Here is a 22,940-nt window from a genome sequence, read left to right on the forward strand (position 1 = left end):
CTTGCACCCGTGAGGGTTTTGTATGGCTTATATCACATTTTCCATCTGCCTTTCCCAGATTCTTTGTCCACACCTGTTCATGCCTACATAAAAGTTCAGTGCAGACAATATCATATCTATCTGCAACTTCTTGGGTTTGAAGTAAACTTTGCAGGTTGGAGGTGCACAAATATTCCATTTCTAAGTTAGCTGCTTCCAACTTTAAATTCCAATACAAAAAGACACACCTGACATCTAATTAAAACTGGGAAGTTGCCAGAATCAACTGGCAAGCTGATGTTACTCAAGACTGGGCGTTATCTCACCCTAACTTTATAAATGAGTTCAAAGCACAGCTCTTTGATCTTCCATCTTTGAGCCACAGCAACAATATTGACAAAATATGAATGCATTACAGTAGAAGCTGCTGGTGCTGTTTGCTTAGGATATATTTAAGTTATGGATGAAGACGTTTTAGCAAAAAGAAAAAAAAAATTAAGACTTATGTGCAGCAAGGAGGAGAAACAAAACAGGAGCACTGGCACTCCTTAGGGCAGGACCCATAGCTTGACTATCCAAGTAGGTGTGATTCATTAATACTTTTTGTTTAAAAAAAGCCACACCTCTTGGAAACAAGCTCTGAATACCAAACAGAAAATTGCTTGTGTGAAAGAAATATAATTCATGTTACAACTAGCAGCTCCATGGATTCCTGACAGTAAAGGATATACACCATTTACAGAGTGATTACCATGAATGAGTTACTATGTTTTGTTCTGAAAAAGACACCTGATAAGGAAGCAGAAACTTGGATGAAATAGTGCTTCTTTGTGCATGTGGCTGTTTCCTGAATGGACCATTCACCTGCAAGGGAGGAGCAGACTTTCCTGAATGGGCAGCTCTCCTACAGGACTGGAACAGGGGAGGTGGTGTATGGTTGGAACAAACCACAGTTTTTGCTTTTAGAATGAGAAAGTAAGGAAGGGACCAGAACTGGGAGTTGGCTGAAGAAAGAACCCTTGGGCTACAACATATGATGACTCCCTACTTCATATGTCTCAATTCCAGCAGCACCATTTGAGTATAGCTCTGTTGATGCCCATCTCAGCAGGATGAGCAGAAAGAAATATAGCAGATGTGTGTTCTCACATTTAAGCTACTGAAAGAATACACATTGCCATCTACAGGACCCCTACCCATATAAGATCTTGAAATCAAGAGCTGACATTATTTCACTGCATCATTAGCTCCATTTTGGTAAATAAAGAAAATATTACCAATACTCCAGAAGTCTTCAAAATATTCTCTGGAATTCCTCAGCATTACAGTCACTGCAAACGAAGGAGATGTGAAACAGGAAAGGAATACAAATAACGCTGAAAGATTAATGTAATTACATTGTCACAGATTGTTCACATACAGGCCACAACTTGTAATTAAACAAATGTTCTTTATGTAAATTCATTGGAAATATTTGCCTGGCCTGTGTTGTATAGAGCAGGGTTTTACTGGTTCAATGTATTAGGCCCTTTTTAAAAAAAAAAATCTTAATTTTGTTCACTTATAATGTCAGGATACTTTAAGAACATATTGTCAGATTCAACATAAACGGCTGTGGAGAAGTCCTACCTGAATCATTCATTTCTGTGAGAGTATTTCTTAATGGTGAATGTACATTAAATCAGAAAAAGAAAACGTAATTCTGCACCAATAGTGAGCTATTGTTTTACATTCTTGTGGAGCAATTTAGTTTGCCAGTGAATATGTCAAACAATGTTTAAAAGGCAGATGAGCTACAAGCTACCCAACCTTGTTCTTTATGACTGCCATAATGTTCACAAACTTCTCGTTAGGTGTATGATCCTAAACACATACTGCTTTACTTAAGGCTGCGCAAGGAACAAGAATATAGAAATGTCTCTTTGCTGTTACTGAAATTGAGATTATATGCCTGGCAATCTTTCTTTTTTCATAACTTCTACCTATGGGGAACACCAGAATTGCTCTTTGAGATGAGATTCTATTATTGAAGGAGCATTTTTTCACAATGTACCCAGGTACATCCTTTGAAACTATCTTCTTGAAGCTTTCTATTGATTAAGAAAGACTGATAAATATTTGCTCCTTTCACAACACTGTCAGACATCCTCACAGTTGTAGCCTTTCAAAAACACATGAAATAAAAGGGATTGCTTTCCACAATGTATTTATTGGCAAATAGATCATATCCAAGTTCAGGAATAACTCCCTCTCCTCAGCTCCTGCCAATAATGTTAATGACATGAGCTTATGGGAGTGATTGTTCAAAATTGATTGCCACCTTGACTTTCTATTTCACCCTTCCCCAATTCTTTTCACATATTTTATAATTTCTAACTAAGCCATACAGTACTGCCTCTAGACAATGCCTCTGTTTCATTGGATTGTTCTGTAAATATCATTCAGATTCACTTTGCTTTTTGTTCTTTGCTCTCACTTTATAGTATTATAAACTCTGCAATATTTGTTTTCTTGCTAGTCCTGTAGTCAAGGGTAATAATTAAGTCTTCAAAGAGAAAAGTCTTGGGGACCAAATAGTTGTTGTCTAATAATTTATTTAGGGTTTTTCCAAGCTGCAATAATAGAATTTCTGTGCCCACCTTCAACTAGAAAGAGCTTGTGGGTGGTACAGGTAAATCAGTCTACAAGCCAAACTATATTATTTTCCCCCCTCAAAATAGCAATATCTGGTTTATTTACAGGGCACACCATGCAATTTCCAACCCATTCTTTTAATGCTATTTTGACTCAGATGCTGCTTTCCTCTAATTCTTGACAACTGTTTTTATGGATGTTAATTGTTATTTCTATGCTTTAATTAATCAATTTATTAAAAAAGGCAGGGGAGAGTGCCCAGGGACCAGAGGGAAGGAGGCATGCCCACCAGTCTGAAGTAGCCACTAGACAGATACTTGACTGCCCCACCAACGAAATGGTCACTGAACCACATGGGATTTTATACACCTTGAAAATGCCATGGATTGCTGTCGATGGAAGAGGGAAAACAATACCAATACAGCTAAGAATCATTTGAGGTTAGGGACTAAATGAAGGTAACGTCATGGGAACAGAAAAAGAGGCCAGAGCATGTTTGTTCCATGGTTAGATGCAAGTTGGGAAAGGCCAACAAATAAGTGATTGTTACATAGCTGAAAGATATAGGAAGAGATAGCTAGTTTCTCCTGCCACCACCAGTAATTTGGTAGTGTCCTGTTGAAAGGAAGGGAAACATCCAGCTGCTCAGCAAGTTCAGGAAATGAGGTATTTGAGTTGTGTCACACTCACACTCCAGGAGCAATGGGCATTTCAATGTGTGTTTCTAGAACTCTGTTTTCTGTCTGGGGAGTCCCTGCTTGTGATCCTCAGTTCTGCAGGAGACATCTGAGGAAAACTTGTGAACCCAATGAGTGGAGGTGTGGTAAGGCTCATGGACTAGACCTGAAAGTATGAAGAACCAATACAGTGAAAGTGAGCTGTTGTTCCTCAAAGAGATAGTTTTAATACAAGTTTGGTGCTTTGCAAACAAAAATGTTGGCAATCTCTCAAGATTTCAGGAGCCTTTGTTTTGTTTTATTTTGCAAAGTGTTCCCAAGGGCCTAAAATAATGTAGACCCTATACGAATGCAATTGCTTGTTTGGCATTAGTGTGTTGCATGAATCCATATATTGGGTTCTTTCTATTTTCTTTCATACCCGCGATCAGGTGCTTGCAGATTGCTAAAGAGAGAAGTTCCTCAGAAAGCAGGCAGGTAAAAATCATGTAGGCAGCGAGAAGTATGAGACTTCAGCTTAGTCATATAAACATAGCATGGCTGGTTCCTATAAAGAAGGGGAATTTCCTTCATAAAGCATTCTATACCGATTTAATCACTAAACTCTGCATACTCAGTTACAATCAAACAATCAATCCAAGTTTATTGATTAGCCCTAAGGCCTTATCAAAATAACAATTAGACAGTAATTAATGCATACTCAGTTACAGTGAAAATGCCAGTCAAAAGTTTTAATTTAGCTGCTGTTATTAGTACTGCTGCTAATAGTGTAAACAGTATTGACACTAAAATTGTTACATATAAATTTATTTGAGTTTGAGGTTTTATAGTTTTAGACTATGAGGAATGGCGGTCCCAACCTGTAATTTCTCCTTAATTCTTGTCAAATGCCGCAGCATGCTCTAGACTTCAGATACTTAGCACTATATTGTGAATCACCATTTTGTGCCAGGTACTACTAGATTTATGGTTAATACTAATAATTGGGCCATGTTCTGCATGTTTTAGTGAGTTTTAAGGGGCAACATTGGTAACTTGAGTTTTAAAGGCACCTGTTCAGTTCCTTAAAAACTCTATTTAGCTCCCTCCTAAAAGCCCTAAACACTTTTGGAGCATAGTCTTCAGCATATCGTGCATAGTTTTGTGCAGCCCTCATCACAACAGAACTTGCACATGCCTGCGTGAAGCCACAGTACAGTTTGCTTGTTTGTGGTTTAATACATTGTTTGCATCTAGAAAAAGTACCTAAATCTATCATCAATAGCAGAGAGGAGTTCAAGAAAACACCAAGAAAAGCAAGTACTTTAACAGCAAATAGTCATGTTTCCTGTCTCACAGCTTGAAAGGCCCTGTTGTGAGATAAGTAACACATACACCTTTGAGAAAAAGTGCATTGCTATACTACACCTAAAGCAAAATTGCCAAGCATTTCAAGTTTTTCGGCTGAGCTGTCAATCAGGTCTGGCAGGCTTTAAGTGTTATTTGCCACACCCTCTGTGAGAAACATTTTTGGATGTTTCGTTGCAGCATGCTGAGGTTTAATCCATACAAGATAGAATTGCTGGTGGTGGGAAACTGACAACTCTGAATGATTTGTAGCTGATCTTAGATAAGATTGTATGGTTCCTAAGGAACCAATATCCAGCATACTGACTAGACATTAAGTGGGAAAGTGCAATGGTCATAAGACACCTATATCATGCCAGTTGTATAGGCTGCTATTAATTTGTTTGGGATACCTGTGACTTAGTGGTAAGGCTTATGTTTCTGAGAAAAATGCCCCAGGTATAGTTACCAGCATCTCCAGAGAGAGCTGGAGGACTTCTATTCAAATCCCTAGAGAGCTGCTGTGAGACAGTGTGTGAGGTATGGGCTGAGGTGTTGGACTAAGACTAGGAAAACCCAGGTTCAAGTCCACCCTGACTTTGGGCTACCCAGGCTATCTCAGCTCAACCTACCTCACAGGATTGTTGTGGAGAACAATGGGAGGAGACACTGCGCACCATCCTGAGCTCCTGAAGGAGAAGCAGAATATAAATCAAACCAAAAATTAGTAGCTATATTAATGTTAGAGCTAACCAGTGGTTTGGCTATATATAAGACAGCTTCCATTGTTTGGTGCCCAATTCAAAGTTTAAAACCCTAACTAGTTTTAGATCATGTTCCTTGAAGGACTTTCTTCAGATCCACTGGTTTGCCCATGCTTTGAGATAAGACATGGGGGCTTAAGGCACAGTAGTATAGCTCTTTCCCTATAGATTTCTGAATTCCATGATGCCTCATAATTGAAACCACTCACGTCACCTCTAAATGTATAGTTGCATAATTGTTTACAGCTGCTTGCTGCTGAATGGGGATTTTTTTGGATTGCTGTGTATATCATCTGACTATAATTTATAATTTTATCATTTGAGTTTACAGCTTTTAATGAGCTATGAACTGAAAAAAGAGGTGATATTTGTGATTAGTATTACTGTAATTTAAAAAAAAATATAACTGCAATTTCAAGATTTATCATGCTAAAAATGAGCTGCTTTTATACTGTGAACTTTTATGGATGAAATAGGTTTAAACCCTCACAGTCATCTTCTAATATTTAAAAATAAAATGAAAAGAAACATATGAATTTTAAATATATGCACATTTAAATCTCATTTCCTGCAACAGGAGATTTAAGCACATGATGGAATTTTCCCCCAGAACTTTAAAATACAGGTGGTCCTCGCTTACTGACTGTTCTTTAAGCGACCATTCAAAGTTATGACAACACTGAAAAAGGAGAATATGGTCCTCAAAGTTGTGGCCATCACAGCATCCCCACGGTCATATGATCATGATTCAGGTGCTTGGCAACCAGTGTGCATTTACGATGGTCACAGCGTCCCGCAGTCACGATCACTATTTGTGACATTCCCTGCCAGCTTCCAACAAGCTAAGTCCAGGGAAGGAAGCCAACAGGAAGTCGCAAGTCGCGGTCATGTGAGGTTGCACTTAACGTCTGTGGGTGATTTGCTTCACTGCAGCTGGAAGTGACATCATGAATCAGTGCGATCACATGACATTTCACTTTACAACTGTGTCACTTAGTGACAGAGTTGCCAGTCCCAACTGCAGCCAGTAAGTGAGGATTAGTACGCTAAAAGTTGTGGAGTTTTAATAAAAACATTTAAAATGTTCTTTTCCCTGGAGCGTAGGGCAGTTTATAGATCCAGCAGAAGCAAGAAAAAGATAGCTTCTCATGCAGTCTGTAACATCTGTGCAAATGTCTGTGCAGAATCTCTACTTGTACATCCCTTTTTTATTTTTTAAGGAGGAAGTATTATCCAATTTATCTTATAGCATCCTGTTTCAATTATCCCCTCTCGTGGTGAATAATGTGAGGTAATGTGAGTCTCAAAACTGTGTATGAAGGCAGTCAGATATTGGTGAAAAAGTCAGCCACAAAGAATTGCTATCTCCAGAATACTGCAAGTTTCTACTACAGTGTTTTTAAAAACTGTGGGTTAATGGATCACTCACATCATCACTAATGTGGCTCATAATGTCAACATTTGCATTACATTACTAGCACCTCTTGTTTCAGCTAACTTGTTTCAGCTGGACTCTCTTGTTTGTTCTGCACAGAAAAGCCTGTCAAGAAATAATGAAATTAGACAGTTGCAAGTGTTGTTCATAGCTGGCAATTAGTGAACTAATTAAAAGACTTACCTTTTCATTTATTTATCGAATTAGTGTACAGACATTTGATATCTAGAAAAGCAAAAATGGGATTTAGAATTTTTCTATGCTGCTTGGAGTGGCATAGAAATATCAGTAATACATTTAATTTCTAAAATAAGATTTGTTCAGAGCTACTTTGAAATATAATCATATGGAATGCATTTTGCATAAACTTTCTGTACTGCAAAATTTCCATGTATTGAACTCTGCCTCTAAACAATCACTAAGACTTATTATTGACCTAAGCCCAGATTTTCTCCCTATCCTTTAATGTTGTTTGCAGATCTCAAGGGAGAACAATTTAGGTCAGTGTTTCTTAACCTTGGCAACATTAAGCTGTATGGATTTCAACTCCCAGAATTCCCCAGCCAACAAGGCTGGCTGGGGAATTCTGGGAGTTGAAGTCCACACAGCTTAAAGCTGCGGAGGTTGAGAAACATTGATTTAGATTATGGAAAAAGCAATGAGAAGCCACTCTTCCAAGAGAAGGTTTTCCTGATCTTTAAAGCACTTCAGGAGTACTAGTGCAAAGCAATCATTCTCTTCTTATATGGAAAAAATACTTAATTATACAAGTTAAAATTAACCAAAAATCCCAGCTAGTTTTATAATTCCACATGGCAATGTTTTGCTGCTTAGTATGAATGGATATACTTCAACAAAGTGGAAAGTGGTACCTTGGTTGAACAGCAGAATTCATTATAGCTGTGCACGTTGTTTATAATAGAAGAATGAGAACTGGACAACCAAAAAGATTTCTAATCTGGAAGTGTCTTTGTTTAGTCACACACAGGCTGTTGTAAATTGCAGGCAAATGACCCTGAAGCCATTTTCCTTTCATTATGAAGCAAAGGTTCTGGAACACCTGTGTTCTATTCCTTTATTTAGCTCAGTTTCATCTCCAGAATATCCCAAGGAGAAAGGGTAGGTATCACCCATTAAAAATAAAACCCAGCCCTCACTCAATAAAAGATTGATAGCAGCTACTTTCTGGACAGGGAATCCACGTTCCTCTGCCTCAAATGGGATCCTTCTGATTGAGGCGTGGCTGGAGAGCATGTAACACCACAAGATTTTCCCCATCCTCTTCCTATTAAGGCAGAAGACCTTTTGTTCCTTGGGGGGGAGGGGGGGACCTGTTGTCAGTTCTGTGGCAGGAAGGAGAGAAACTAGAAGTACCATAGTGCATTGGAGCTCGGAAAATGGGTAAAGGTGCTATTATTCCTGACCTCTAAAAAAATCTGGGAAATCCAGGAATGCAGAGGACCCTTTTGTTTCAGCAAATCTATTTGCCTCTAGGAATAGGTAAACAAGTTTAGCTAGAAATCTACACCAGGAATTATGCATTCTGTGATTGTGTGTATAGTGAAGTGACTTACAGTTTATTCCTGGACTATGTAGCCCGATTTACGGTCTCTGGTGATTTGTTCTCTCTATGCAAGCTCAGTTATTTAATGTTTGATGCAGGGCATCCACAGGAGGGAATTTAAAAAAGGCAAGATTGTGACTGCAATCAAGTGATTGAAACTTTGCCCATTTTTAAATGTCATGTGTGCGATACATGTAAAAAAGGAGTAGGGTTTTTTATTGTGTGGTTATGGCCGCTATCCCAGCATTTTTTACTCTCCCTCTCCCATCCTCATCCCTGGTTACCCCCAAATAACACTTTTCCAGTTCAAAGAAGAAACACTTATAGTTCATCCAGAATAAATTTATGTTTAAAATCTAAACAGCTTCTGGGAGGAGGAACTTGTTTTATAATTATGGACGATCACAGGAAAAGCTTTCTTTTGTGCCTTTATTGTTTCAACTTGTGGCACAAAGTATTCTCAATTGACCTTACAACTAGCTCTAACACTAACTCTTTAAGAAGCATTTCTCAGTTTTTTTTGTAACTGGATCACTTCATAAATCAGTATTAACAGGAGATGCAGCGGAAGTTCTGACCCTGCACTTGGAGCCTGTGAGGGTCTGGATGGTACAGTCTGCAACTGAATCCCAAGTAAGATAGGGCTGCTCTTTGTTTAGAAAACTTCTGGTGTCACATATGTAACTGTAACTCTTGAAAAGGCAGCACTTCCCCTGACAGAGGTGGTGCACAATCCAGCGATTCTTCTGGATTTAGCCGAGGAAGGTCAGAAGAGCTTGGTCAGATTAACAGACCTGCCAGTTTCTTGAACCAGGATGCACCAAAAACAGTGACTCATACCTTTGTCATCTCTCAGACTATGGAAGTTTGCTTTATGTGAGGCTCTCCTGAAAAGAAGCTACAGTGGGCACAAAATGTGGTGACCTGCTTATTAGAAAGAATTAGCCAGTTTAGATTTTGTTTTAGATTTTTTAAAATCCCGCCTTTATTATAAATAACTCAAGGTGACAAACATACCTAATACTCCTTCTTCCTCCTATTTTCCCTATAACCCTGTGAGGTGAGTTGGGCTGAGAGAGAGTGACCGGCCCAAAGTCACCCAGCCGGTTTTCATGCCTAAGGCAGGACTAGAACTCAGTCTCCTGGTTTCTAGCCTGATGCCTTAAGCACTAGACCAAACTGGCTCTCTTTAGCATTAGATCTGTTCTGGGAGAGCTGAACTAATTGCCAGCTGACTTCCAGGCTCTGCTCACGGTGCTGGGACCACCTATGAAGCCCTTTATGGCATGGGCCCTTGTTATCTTTGGGACCATCTTCTTCATGTTGAATCTGTCCGACTTACACGGAGAGGATTCTCCAGGTACCCATCCTAAAAGTCGGGGTCTGGATCTGGATTTTCTCATTATTAGCACCCCTCCATAGCTCGCTCGTGGAGGTTAGGGTGCCCTTACTCTGCTGATGTGCTTTCCTCTTGGCCCACAGATGGGAGGAAAGTGTATCAGTTTCAAAACCACCATCCCTAGAGCAGTGCTTTTATTGTACTCCTGCAGTGAAGTTGCTAGATCAGAGCACACAGTGCCATGTTCAAACAGCCCCTGCTGTTTTTTGGGGGGGGGAGGGTGAAGTTGGCCAGATCCCTCGCTTGTGATAGCTAAATTGTTCAGGGAAGGAAGTTTGGCCGTCGGAAGGGAGCTCTGCATCACCAGCTCCCTCCCAAATGGACTGACCAGAACAGCAACGGCCCTCCTGACTGTGGGCGGGGGAGAGAGCCTGGTGAGGTTAATCAAAACTGGCGGCCGACGGAGCCTGAGAGAACCGTGTTCCGCCGCAACTCCGCCGCAACTCCACCGCCGAGCCCCCGCCGGGTGATGGGGGGAACGGGGAGCTCCAGGGCCGGAGCCAGAGCCAGCAGATTACCGGCACAGAACACGAGACGAGGAGGTGCTTCCCTCAGTCGCCTCGATGCGCCCCACTTATATGCGCGGAGCGACTCAAGTCGCGATAGACGGAAAACACCCCTTGAGTCCTGCAGCCTCTACACCGGCTCTCGGCTGCCTCTGGCTGACCTCAAGATACGGCCGGGAGCGCGCGGACACGCGTTCACGGAAGGAGGCTGTGTGGACGTGCCCCCCCGTTCCCCAAATCACATCAACAGGGTCATTACACTGTTGGGGTTCATAATCCTGTTCCCTCCTGGTAAAGCAGGCGGGAATCCCCTCCAGAGCCCCCCCACCCGGCTTTTGGTGAAACACTCGCCTCGGGAAAAGAGCGCGCGCCACAGAGCGATCCACCCGCCCGGAAGTCAAAGTTATTGCGAGGCGCTCAGCAGGGCCGAGTAATCCCTTCGCCGCTCGGGCGACGCTGGGAAGCGTCCCACCATACAGGTGGGAGGGGAGTTTTCTCCCGTGGGAGCCAAGCGCTCCTTAGTCGGGCCCTCCCAGCCAGACGCCTTGTCGTCGTCAAGGGCAGGGCCACTAGAGGAGTTCGCCTTTCTGCAAATGAAGCGAGGACGTAACCGTGCGCCGGGCGTCGGCTTCCTCCTGCCCTTTGGGCTGGGCCCAGGTAGAGGCGGAGGGGCGGCGGCCCTGCAGTCCTCCTGGCAGGCTCTGGTTTTATGACTCTGGCTCGGCGGGAGGGGGGCGCGGACCGGAATGAACCGGAGGGCGGCGGTTCCACGCCCAGACTTGTTAGTTCAAAAAGATTCCAAAAGGTGCGGCTTCGTCCTTCCTGTGCCCGCAGGGAGGAGACTGGGTGATCTCCTCCTCCTCCACCACCACCACCAGTAACCCGCTGCTTTGTTTTCTTCTCACCTGGACGCTGCTGCTGAACGCCACTGGACCTACCTCTCTCTCTCTCCCCCAGACACCCTGGTTTTCATCTTACTCCTCCTTTGCCTTTAGCCCCTCTCCCCCCACCTTTTGTGCACCTCTCCCGGCTCCCTCTTTCCCACCCTGCCTGACCCCCTACAGACCACCTGCCTCACTTTCTGCATTCCTTTGGGGGACTAATTTTGGTCTTCGCGCTGCTTGCTCACTTGCTTTTGCCAGAGGTGGGGAGAAAGAAAGAAAGAAAGAAAGAGAAAGAAAGAAAAGGGCAACTAGAATACAGCCCTTCTCCAGGACAGCCCTCTTCAGTTCCATCGGTGCAAGCTCATGCTTTTCTTCTGATCTGGCTCTTCTTTTCTTATCCGAGGCACAGTTAAGCTAACACAGCTTTCAAGATGAGCATGAATGGCGGATCCCATCCCAGGCTCAACACCTTGGGCAGGATGATCAGAGCGGAGTCCGGCCCGGATATGCGCTACGAAATGAACTCCCACATGATGGGCGGCGGCGGCGGCGGGGGAAGCAGCCATACTCACAAAATGTATTACGTCCAGAAAAGCTACGTCGGGGACATCAACTCAGAAGGATATACGTAAGTGCAACACATATCTCACGTATCTACCTCTCCTGGTGTTTACGTGTGGCTAGGGTTCCCCCCCCCCGCAAATAAATAAAGTTGCCCTGTTAAGGAGGAACGGACACATCCCATCACGGGCAGCTATAGTTGGTTGCTGAAAGCTATGATGGCTTATCATTGACTTCTGGAATATAAATACTGTGCTGATTTAGTTCTGCCTCTGGGTGAAGAAAGAAGAGCTAGTTGCAGTTCATTTTGTCCTCTGTTTCCACACTCTGTTTTCTTTGTGGAGAAGAAAATTGCTCTGCATTTGGACTATGGGGAAATTATTTCCTATGAGACCTTAAAAAAAAAAAAAGCTTAGGGCAAAGTTCAGAGCTTTTGGTTGCAATTTTTGATGATACAGTGGCTTTTGGCAGTCTGTAGTTTTGGGTTATGGCTATTGAATTGTAGAATAAGGGGGAGATCAGATGGATGATTCACCCATCTGTACAGTATCTTTAGTTTTGTGGAGAGCATAAAGTTTTCTGATGACTAATGTCCTTATTGCTTGCATGGCTGTGTTTACAGTAACTCCAGCATCAAAAGGATAGTAGAGTTTCTTTATATCAACACCCTTCCAACTCCTTTACAGTTTATCAAGATTAAGGTGGGAAAGCTGTTTAGTGCTTTCAAGAGAGTCATACAAAAGAATAGTTTGGCTTTTGTTGATCCACTAAGAAGGTTTTTTTTAAATTATTGTTTCCTTGAGAAAAAAAGTGTAACACTACTTCCTATGCCTTATTTTTCCTGTTGAGGGGGAGCACTGTTGTTTAGGAAGCTGTGTGCTACGAGCCACCTTACATGTTACGTTTTTATATGTATATATGAAAAGTGCAATACAAATTAAACGTGTTGCAAACCATCAGATCCTACTCAGCAGGGAGCAGTTATTGATCTTGGCTCTTCCTTGACTGTATACTTTGTACAAACTGCTCTCTTTATATATTATAGGATCACAAACCATTCACATGCATATAATGAGAGAGGGCAGGCACCTGTGGCTTGCCTGTGCATGTAAAGCATGAAGGAGTGTCATATATGACAAGTATATGAGATTCAGTCTGTTCCCAACAACAAATTGCTTCTGCAGAAAAAATAAGTAGCATGAAGAGTAGTCCCTTTGACTGGTTTTTGTACTATTTATTTCACTTGGTTACCAGGGCTTGTTTTCACTGGTGTGACTCATTGGTAGAACCAGCAAATAATATTTCAGATTAAAAATCAACAGCCTTTAGAGAGGTGTGAATCTTGGCTTCTCCCATTCCCAAATTAGTAGTTGATTTTGTAATCAAATTTTGCGGAAGTTTCTTTTCTTCCCTTTCTTTTTAGAGCGACCATCTTTTTTGCTTGATGAGGCTCAGTAGAGTTCTTTCTCTGAATAGCAAAATTGGAAAGTTTCTCATAGCTCTTCCATTTTTGTACCCTATCTCCTTATAGTATTGCTGTGGTTCATTGTATGGTGTAATGCTCTAGCAGTGTTGATAAACTATTAAAGGAAATTAAGAATGTTACTCCAGTTGTGTGAACCATTAAAACACAAATTTACAGTGTCCATGTTAAAAGGTACCTGTTTATATTTCAAAATTTAGATTCCCCTTTGTGGATGGGCATACATCCAAAGGCAGCTGGTAAAACATCATGCTTGTTTTTAACTTCCTACTGGGCTTAATGTTTGGGTCATTCCTTTCTCAACCCTCCCTGCTTTTCCTTGGAAAATTTATTTCTTGGCTCATGTTGTTTTTTTCCTCTGAGGGACTGGGTGTAGACAGTTTACTGAGAACTTTATATAGACTATATATTCATTGTTAATCTATCATATATTAACTTTCAATGAACCTTGGTATACATTTATAGTATGGTCATTGAAAAGCTGTCTTCTTCTTCTATTTGAGCATATTGAGACCTTGTAGAAGCCTAAGCCATAAAACAAAAGGAACTAATACTCTGAGGTTGTATAAATGCTTCAGATAAACTCTTGTCTCTCTTGTATACCCTTCAAATCTGCATGCTTAAGATTTAAAGCTCAACTCTCAATCAAGATGCAACATACATCCTAGTTTGCCTTAAGTTGTTGCTAACCCCCACTGTGCACGCAGAAAGAAGTGAGCATCATGCAGCATTTTCCTAAAAGCACCTATGGAAAAATTATGAGAAGTACCCTATTTTTAGAGGAATTTTACATAATCTTGCCTATCACTGGTAACAATGGAGTCAATTATTTACTTGTTATTTACTGCATTTTTATACTGCCTGATACCAAATATTAGTAAAGTGTGTGTGTGGATGAAATAGCAAAAATCAAACAACACTAATTAACTCTGAGAGTCAGTTTGGTGTAGTGGTTAAGGCATCAGGCTAGAAACTGGGAGGATTGTGATTTTCTAGTCCCATCTTAGGCACAAAGCCAGCTGGGTGACCTTGGGCCAGTCACTCTCTTTTAGCTCCAGGAAAGAGGCAATGGCAAACCACTTCTGAAAAACCTTGCCAAGAAAACTGCAGGGACTAGTCCAGGCAGTTGCCAGTAGTCAAAACTGACTTGAAGGTATACACATACAATTAACTCTAGTTGATTAGTTGCCCCATCATTAGTATAATAAGCATATTTATGGTCTTCAGAGTATTAAACAAACCTAGTTTGGTAACTATTATGCAAAAACATTCAGCAAAATCAGTACATTTTATGAACATGCATCTCTATGGATTCAGAATAAGTAGAAATTTAATAGAGTTAACATCCTTCCAGCTTCAGATACAATGGAGAAACATGTTTTCTGCTGAATTTCTGTTATTTAACTGTTGAACCCATAGGAGCTTTACAAAAATAAAAATTGGTAATACCACATGGGATTTAGGAAAACTTTGTATTTGAACTTAGTGCCAAGATGTTGAAAAATGTAGTCAAACATGCCTTAGTTTGAACATGCCATTGTTCATTGTTAGGTTAAAAAAAAGGGTGAGGATTGGAAAAACACTAAAGAAGTCCAAATACTAAAAAAGAAATTTATTCCAAGATGTGTGCATTCTAGATTAATCCTTCCAATAGGAGTTCTTAGTTTCAGGAACAGTAATTGCTCTGGGTTGTTTGGAAATATTGGTTCTTAGGCTTGGTTGAGTAGATATGTACTTTGAAGTCTAATAGATTTAAACTCTTTATAAATGCATGTAATTCTCTTTTCTCAGTCTGTATTAGTGGTGTACAGATCTAGTTCCAATAGAGAAAGCGTCTTCAAGAATTTCATTTGAGAGAATTGGGTATTTAAACATTTACAAACATCACCGTGTACATTACTTTAAAGGAACTGCTGATCAGTTGCAATTTAGGAGATAAGTTAGAAGCACAGAGAATATTCAGGTTGAGTTTGATTAATATTTTTAGTATTCTCTTATTAAATTTATTTGGGAAAAAATGGTTTATGATTGTATACAGATTTAAAACCATTTATTTTTATTTACCTAAATGATTTATATGTCAGTTTGGAATCGGGCGGTGCCAAAATTGAATCAAATAAATATGACAAGTCATCTCACTCCATTTATTTTAGAAGTTATCAGGAATTTCTGTACTGTGAGATTTGCTGATGAATGCTGCCAGATAGACTCTTATAGATATTTGGTTTAATTTTTAACAAATTTATTTAGTTCTTCTCATGAATTCATTGCGTGAGTTAAATTAAATGACAGAAATAGAGAGTGGAGGCAGTACATCTGAAAACAATAACCAGTTTTTTTAAAAAGGCAATTAGAGCAACTTCTTTTCATGCAAAAAATGAATGGAATTGCTTAGGTGTATACAGCCTTTTTTCAGATGTTAACAGTTATGCAATTTTTTCTTTTTCTTTTTTTGAAAAACGGCTGTTTTCTTCATTGTTCCTAGGTGTCTTTTTGCCTGCATCATCTTGATCTTCTCTGGCTACCCATACTTAGTATTTATTCAGTTCTTTAGGAATGTTTCACTCTTCAACATTAGGCATTTAGGGATAGTTGTAACATTTGAGGAATTTTGCATACTGAAGTATAGAAGTATTGGCATATAAATTTATAAATGCAAAAATTACTATTTATTCATCAGAGTTTCAGCAGACTTGCCTTTGAGGTTGGGTTCTGGTTTTGTTAAACTTTATTTTTATTTTAGTTTTGTTTGTTCAGCTTCCAGCTTGTACTTTACTGAAATAACCGTGCCAGCCTCTCCCTCCCCCAAGGGTTGAGTAAGCTGTCTGTCCTCAGTGTCTCAGTTGTGGGAATCTAGGAACAATTTGGTTTCTGCAGTAGTTTAATTGACATGGTCTAGTGTCAATCAATGGTTAGTTTATATATTTCTCTTTGGGGTTGGGAGATGGTGATTGAAACCTACATGACTCAGCCAATGTCCTGGATATTAGAATGATGATTTGAACCTGGATTTTTCTAGTACAATGTATAACCATTCCCTGGGATGGACCATTTTCAGCCACAGATTTAGCTGCTCAAATTGGCAAATTGTGAAGGCACAATTTCCCTATTCTTTTTTCAAAATAAAAGTAGATAAATATGTGAACACATAAGGACATAAAAATAATTTCTCAACCTTGCCAACTTGCTGTGAGTTTGTTGCATCACAGATCTACCTATTGCCCTTGGCTGCTAATTTATTTTGCAGTCCTGGTCATCAGAATGTTTCTCACCTGTGCTTTAACACTGTACTGGTCATAGGATGATGCCTTATACGAAAGAGATCATAGTCCTCTAGTATGGAGGTGCCAGAGTTTGGCATGAAGCATTTTGTGATGCTTCATAGTAGGATGGTCAACTTCCCCATTTAGAAAAAGTTATTTCCTTTGCCAAACAGCCTGCATAGAAGCAAACGTTAATATCTTTCCCTAACTTTGTCTGCCAGATGTGTTGAGCTGAAGGTCCTAGAATTTGCAACCATCCTGGGGAAAATTTAGTTTTCAGAAATTTTGCTTGTGTTGTCTCAGGATGAAATCCAATGGAATTTGCCAATGGAAACCATTTCCATTGATAGAATCAGGAGGAAGATTCTTCCTTCTTCTCTAGTTTGTGTTTGCCCTCAAAAATCTTCTGTGATCAACCAAGCCTCTGGAACAGTTTTTGAGAGCATTTAAAGAGAGGGGACCCCCCCCCGAGTATCATATGAGTAGAATTTGCTCAAGCAATATTGGATTTGCTCTTTTAAATTCTTATACCTGTATGTAAAGTCAAGTTATTAATTTCATATTTTTTATTAAGTGCTGAGAAGTGATGGTAAGATTTAACTTGTGATTAAAGTTGGGTTGCATTTGATTTCCAAAAACATAGTTTCTACCTCTTTAATGTACCAGTACAAAATAGGGTAAGAACTGTTCCAGGGCAAGGCTGCCTTTTAAATGCCTTTTATACACTGTACATATAAATCTGTGCAGCGAACTGACTTGCAGAGACAAGTAGAATAACAGTCTGTATAGTCATGGAAAGACCAGAATTACAACTTCATTTTGTTTAAAAGAATTCTTGTTTCTGTCCCCCCCCCCCCTTATTTCCAAAGGCTTCATCTTGGGGCAGGGCAGGGCATTGCAGGCTGTGTGAACAATTGCAGTCAGTGTCTTTGTTAATGAAAATGGCTGTTACCCATCACAGTTCCAACCTGAGAATAAGGAGTGTCCCATATACACCATGACTAATGAAGACATCACTTGATAAAAAGCAGAGAGTGCAATCTGATTGCCAAGCATAATCAGATATAAAGAGCTAATAATTTTACATGGGTTTGTTCAGGTGGGGGAGGCTAAAAGCAATTAATCTTCAGCACTGTAAATAATTAGAGAAGTAAGATATTTCAGCCTTTCATTAGAAAAGTGGTAAAGCTTCTTTACCCCTCTCTGAGAGAGGAGATAAGTGAGGTTTTGTACAGTTTGGTGTGCAGATTCGGCACATCTGAGCAGGTACAGATGTCTTACCCCAATAGCTGTGCTGATCCTTCATAAACTGAATTGTGTATCTGGCACAGTACAAAAAGAGTTGAACCAAATGTGCTATAGCTAATAGGTTGCTAGGCAAAGAAGTCATGCCCAGATATTAGTCTGCTGAGTTTAGACCATGGTTAATGGGTCAGAAATGATCACCATGGCATAAATTCTCCCAAATTTCCAAAATGATACTGGTTCAGTATTAGTTCTGTGCTAACCTTGGCTAATATTAGAAGGTTCTGGGTCTGTTTGCATGTCATTCTGAGCCAAGTCATAGCTTAATACTGAATGAATCCGTTTGCATCTGCCCTTTTTTTACCCCTACTGAGTGCTTCAGCTAGCAATTGCTGTTAGTATGTTATCTGAATGCAGACTGTGCATTGCTTCAAGCTTCAGCTAACTAGAAAATATAGCTTATATGTCTTTAGAATAGTAATTATGTCTCAGCATAACTAATCACCCCACCACTTTCATTAGCATATTATTATTAGTCTTTTTTTTCCTGCAAAAAGACTAACAGTTGCTTCTATGAGTATTTCTTGTAGGTCCTTACCATGAAAAATTGATTGGGAATGGTGCTATTAGACCCTGTTTTTGTAATCTCAGGTGCCTGGATAATTCAATCTTGCATTTTTAAAAGGAAGCAAGGTTCTAGTCCTTGTGATTGCAAATACAGATTTCTATTTGTGATAACATTGAACAACCTATTTAATAATTTGCTATTGTAACAAAAGGTTTCTGTTTTTCCAGAAAGAGTCATCAAATGATTTCCCATCCATTCTACGCTAAAATGGTTGATATAGTTCTCAAATTGTTTTGTAAGTGTGTACCACTTATTTGAAAGTGAAGAGGGAAAAAGAATTCTAATCAATAGCAGTGTAATGAAAAATATTTCAAAATAACTATTTTTGATGCATTTCTATACTTAGTTTTTCTGAAATGTGTATAACAGTGATAAATACATGAGTAGACTAAATATTTGCTGGAAATAACTGCATGAGGGGTTATGAGCAATTGATCATTGGGACACTGTACCAGGAAAGGATGTGATTTCAGTGATGTTTTAGAGATTAATGGGATGGATGGCAATGTAGGCAACTTAATAAGGAATAAGGAATGATCACTGGTTATTAATTGCTTTTGTATCATTAAAAACATCGTTGAGAGAATAAATGCACAGGCATTGTTAAAATTAAATATAGGATGTTGTAGTCCCTAGCTGGGGGACAGAATGCATTTAAGATGATGCTGAAAATTGTTACTCTTTATAGAATAAAGAAACCTGGCATAAATCACCTATAATATTTTGCTCAGGATTATAATTCTAGAGCATTCTGTCTCAGATCTCCCTCCATTAGTTTTACACTTATTCCAGGATAATAATATGATTGATGTAAAGAAATCATACATTCTATGCCCTCTGCTATCTTTTTCTATATCTTCCCCTTCACGTTGGCTGTGTATTTATGTAATGATTACCATGTATATGCTGCACTTATTCTAATAGTAGAAGTTAGCATTATCTCAATAATAGTACAGTATCCTTCAGTATTTAACTCTTGGCAAATAGTGCATTCCCTTTGCCTTTAAGTACTTATATTCTATGTTCCTTTCACGGTGGTCTCTGTCTTGTTCAGAGAAATTTCTTGGGGCTGAAAATAAGAAACAAGATTTTTGTTTTTCACATTGGAAAATGGTTAAAGTAGGTTTGCAGTCACTTGTTCCTCCCATCAATTTTTCAACAGTGCCCGTTATTCTTCTCAGGAAATGTACAAATGCATGGATAATTATTTAATTCTCCCCAAATCTACAGTAACTATTTAGGGGGAAATCTTTTTTGGTGGGGGGGAGGAACTCTAATCTCATGTATTTCCAGACTCCACCCATTACATCAGTACAGTATATACATGTATTTGGTTGTGTGCATTGGGGAACTTTGCTACATTTAGCTGAGCCATCTCATGCCAGAAGCAAAAGGATCTCTGTGAATTTGAGACCTAATTTCATAACGAAAAACGGTAGCTTAAAATTCCATCAAAACGCATTGAATGGCCTGTTGTCAAAGTCATTCAGTTTGAATACAGCTCTGCTTCATTAGAGCTTCTTTTCGTGTTAATTTTTGACATGGTGGTTTTACCTGTCCATTTGACATACTGTTTGAATTTGCATTGAAAGTTGAAGTTTACCATGGAGGATAACTTGATGAAAGTTAGCATAATCCCTTACTTGGAAACTATTAAAACTCCTCCAGTGTGAGGACACATTGGTAGAATTATTTATGCAAAATTAATGTAAGGGGAATTCATATCTTGAGAAAAATAATGTATGTGAACTATGAAAATAAGTACAATATTGAATGACTCCAGATTTGAGGCTGTTTTTTTTTTTTTTAAGTGTGCATCTGCATGGTAACAAACCCTGAAATACACTAAAAAAAACCAAGCCAGGAATAAGCATAAGAAAACTCCTTAAAAGCTATGATAAAGTCTTGCAGGGAATGGGGTGAGGAAGGTCCTTGCCTGGCACTGAAATGATAGTCAAGTACAGTATATGTTAGGGAACTGTGCAGAAGAGACTTTTCTATAGCCAACCAGTGGCACTTCCCAAATAATGTTTTGCCTTCAGGTGTTTGAGTAGTTAGTTACAAGTTCACCTCTATCCATTTGTTCTTCTTGATGCCTCTTCTTATTCTTTTGCTTAGTGTTGTAGATGATAATGAAATTCAGAAGAACAGCTTGTACTCTTAATGAGAGGGCTGCTGTATCATTTGCAAAATATGATGTAAAAGTTAAATATTAGATTAAAAAATATGTTAAAGGTTTTTGCACTCCAGTGAAGTGATAGTGGATCTGCAACAGGTGTTATACCTGCACCACTTATCACTTAATGTCTGTTCCTTAATAAATGCAACATGTACAGTGGTACCTCTACTTACAAATGCCCTTACTTACGAAATTTTCGAGATACGATCAGCTCCGGCCCCAAAAATTTACCTCTACTTATGAATTCGCCTCGACTTACGAGCCATTTTGCGCCCGTGCCACATGGTCCGCGGCCATTTTTCCGCCCGTGCCACGTGGTCCGTGGCCATTTTTCTGCCCGTTCCACGTGGTCTGCGGCCATTTTTCCACCCGTGCCACATGGTCCACGGCCATTTCCCGCCCGTTCCACATGGTCTGTGGCCATTTTTCCGCCCGTTCCATGTGGTCCGCGGCCATTTTCCACCCGTTCCACGTGGTCCGCGGCCGTTTTTCCGCCCCTGACACGTGGTCCGCGGCCATTTTTTCCGCCCTGCCGCGTGGTCAGCGGCCGTTTTTCCGCCCCTGCCGCGTGGTCCACGGACGCTGGAACGGATTAACGGTAATTACATTGAACCTTATGGGAAAATTTACTTCAACTTGCGACCAACTCGACTTGCGATCAGAGTCACGGAACAGATTAAGTTCATAAGTAGAGGTACCACTGTATTTGTGAGTTCAAGTGCTTTGAAATCCCTGGATAAAATTGTTCTTATTGACTGAAAGGCAGAAGATTCATTCAATATATTTTTTTGAAAAAATCCAGCCTTTCCTAATCCACTGCTTTCCAGTTGTTTGGGTCTTAACACTACCAGAATCCCCAACTTCTGTCATTCATATAGTAGAAGTGGACCTTTATTTTTAAGCAGCAGAAATATAGTACAAATGAATATGGTGGATAACAGGCTGAATTAGAATTGGAAACTAGCTACTTTCTTGAAAATTACAGTACTTTCCTATGATTATTTATTATAGTCAATGACCAGTTCATAAAACACTTTGCATACATAAAACTAATATTCATTAATTAGGTAAACATATCAATCAAACTGCTGCATATCTTGCACATTATATGACAAAATTTGGCTACACTTAAAGAAATAGTCATTTGAGTCTGAAAATAAGAGGTTGAAATAAAACTGTTCAGAATGACTAGGGAGTTTAGTTGAATGTAAGGTTAAGAGCTCACAATGAGTGTCAGTGTAAAACAACACTATAAGAAAACATGTTTTATGTTTTCAGTGGTTCTTCTGCATGGGCATAGTCTTGATTTGAATGGCATAGCCTTGATTTGAATCCCCTCTAAAATCACTGGTGGGAGTTCATAGAACCATGCCTAAGTAAAGGCCCTCCTTAGAAATTTGGTTTAGATAGCTAGAAGATCTGAAAGGAGTATGGAAGCTACATAGAAATATGTCTTTAGGGACGGACATCAGGTCTGAGTGGATATCAGTGTCCTTAAGGTGTTGTCTGATTGCCTCTACTTACACTTATGCCCTAGCATGTATATTTGAATTAAAGAAGGGTTGCAGTTTTTTATGTACTGCCTTAGCTCAAAGGAAACAAAATTATCAGAAAGGACCTGAGGAGTTAGATCTGCCAGGGAGAAGAACAGTTTAGTCCAATATGTGAAAATGTGTATCCAGGCACTGGAATTGATCTTACTGATAGCAGCCTGGTGGTGTAGGACTGTATTTGAAATGCAACATGAGACTTGGAAAGTTGTTCTTAATCTGAACTTAATCTGAACCCTTTCCAAGGGGGAAAAAGAAATATATGGACCTAACTGGACACCAAATAATAATTGTACCCAAACTTGGGCTGAATGTATTTGAAGTGTAGCAGGAATATACAATGCTCTTTTTAGTGTGAAAGAATGTTTGCAGGATTGTAACAGAGCTTTGTGCTTTTTGCATTATGTATTCCATATACATCCTACATGTGGTTGTGGCATGAAATACAATACTGTGATACTTTAATGACTAAAATATCTGCTCAATTGGATGATTGTTTAATTTCCAAACATATGTTTTAGGGTGTTTAGCACACACCAGCATCTTGGTTTTATTATAGTGAATTTCTAGGGCTTCTGAATGGCAATATTAAGCCAGGGCCTGCAATGCTCTTTTTAGGCTAATATAGATTTGGGAGAGCAGAACTACATCATCTGCATGTAAGAGAATTGCCATATGCTTCTTTGCCAGTTTTGGGGGACTTTCCTATGGTAAATGTTTTCATAACAAAGCCTTCCATTTGGGAGATGCCTAAACATGTTTGAGAGCTCTGATCCTACCAGGGAGGTATGGTTCCTAGTTTGGAGCACCTCGCCTATATTTAACTAGTGCTGACTTGCAACAAGGTCTTAATCCCAGGATGA

General features: G+C 39.7%; 1 protein-coding gene and 1 long non-coding RNA gene across 7 annotated transcripts in view; one reads left to right on the forward strand and one right to left on the reverse strand.

The window, feature by feature from the left end:
* Nucleotides 1-1,255: 1,255 nt before the first annotated feature.
* Nucleotides 1,256-10,762, reverse strand: LOC112542771 (uncharacterized). 2 transcript variants are annotated; one of them, XR_015793917.1, is made up of 5 exons: nt 10,636-10,762; nt 6,999-7,040; nt 6,862-6,920; nt 5,249-5,305; nt 1,256-1,310 (listed from the first exon to the last, which is right to left on the reverse strand). It is a non-coding gene; the product is annotated as an uncharacterized LOC112542771 (long non-coding RNA). The 2 variants fall into 2 exon arrangements; XR_003086368.2 differs by lacking the exon at nt 6,862-6,920.
* A 43-nt stretch (nt 10,763-10,805) lies between these two features.
* The window catches only part of DSP (desmoplakin), a 51,892-nt gene continuing 39,757 nt past the window's right edge, over nt 10,806-22,940 (forward strand). The window contains exons 1-2 of one of the 5 annotated variants that reach the window (XM_088130607.1): nt 10,806-10,941; nt 11,572-11,796. In XM_088130607.1, coding sequence (XP_087986733.1) covers nt 11,600-11,796 — 197 coding nt within the window. In that variant the 5' untranslated portion in view covers nt 10,806-10,941; nt 11,572-11,599. Of the gene's footprint in view, nt 10,942-10,976; nt 11,090-11,127; nt 11,797-22,940 lie in introns of those variants that run through there. The other 4 variants (XM_088130608.1, XM_088130609.1, XM_007422139.4 and 1 more) reach the window with 4 other exon arrangements.

Source organism: Python bivittatus, unplaced genomic scaffold (genome assembly GCF_059951505.1).
Source record: "Python bivittatus isolate LINGU-HERP-01145 unplaced genomic scaffold, Pbiv_v1 ctg000840_np1212, whole genome shotgun sequence".
NCBI lineage: Eukaryota > Metazoa > Chordata > Lepidosauria > Squamata > Pythonidae > Python > Python bivittatus.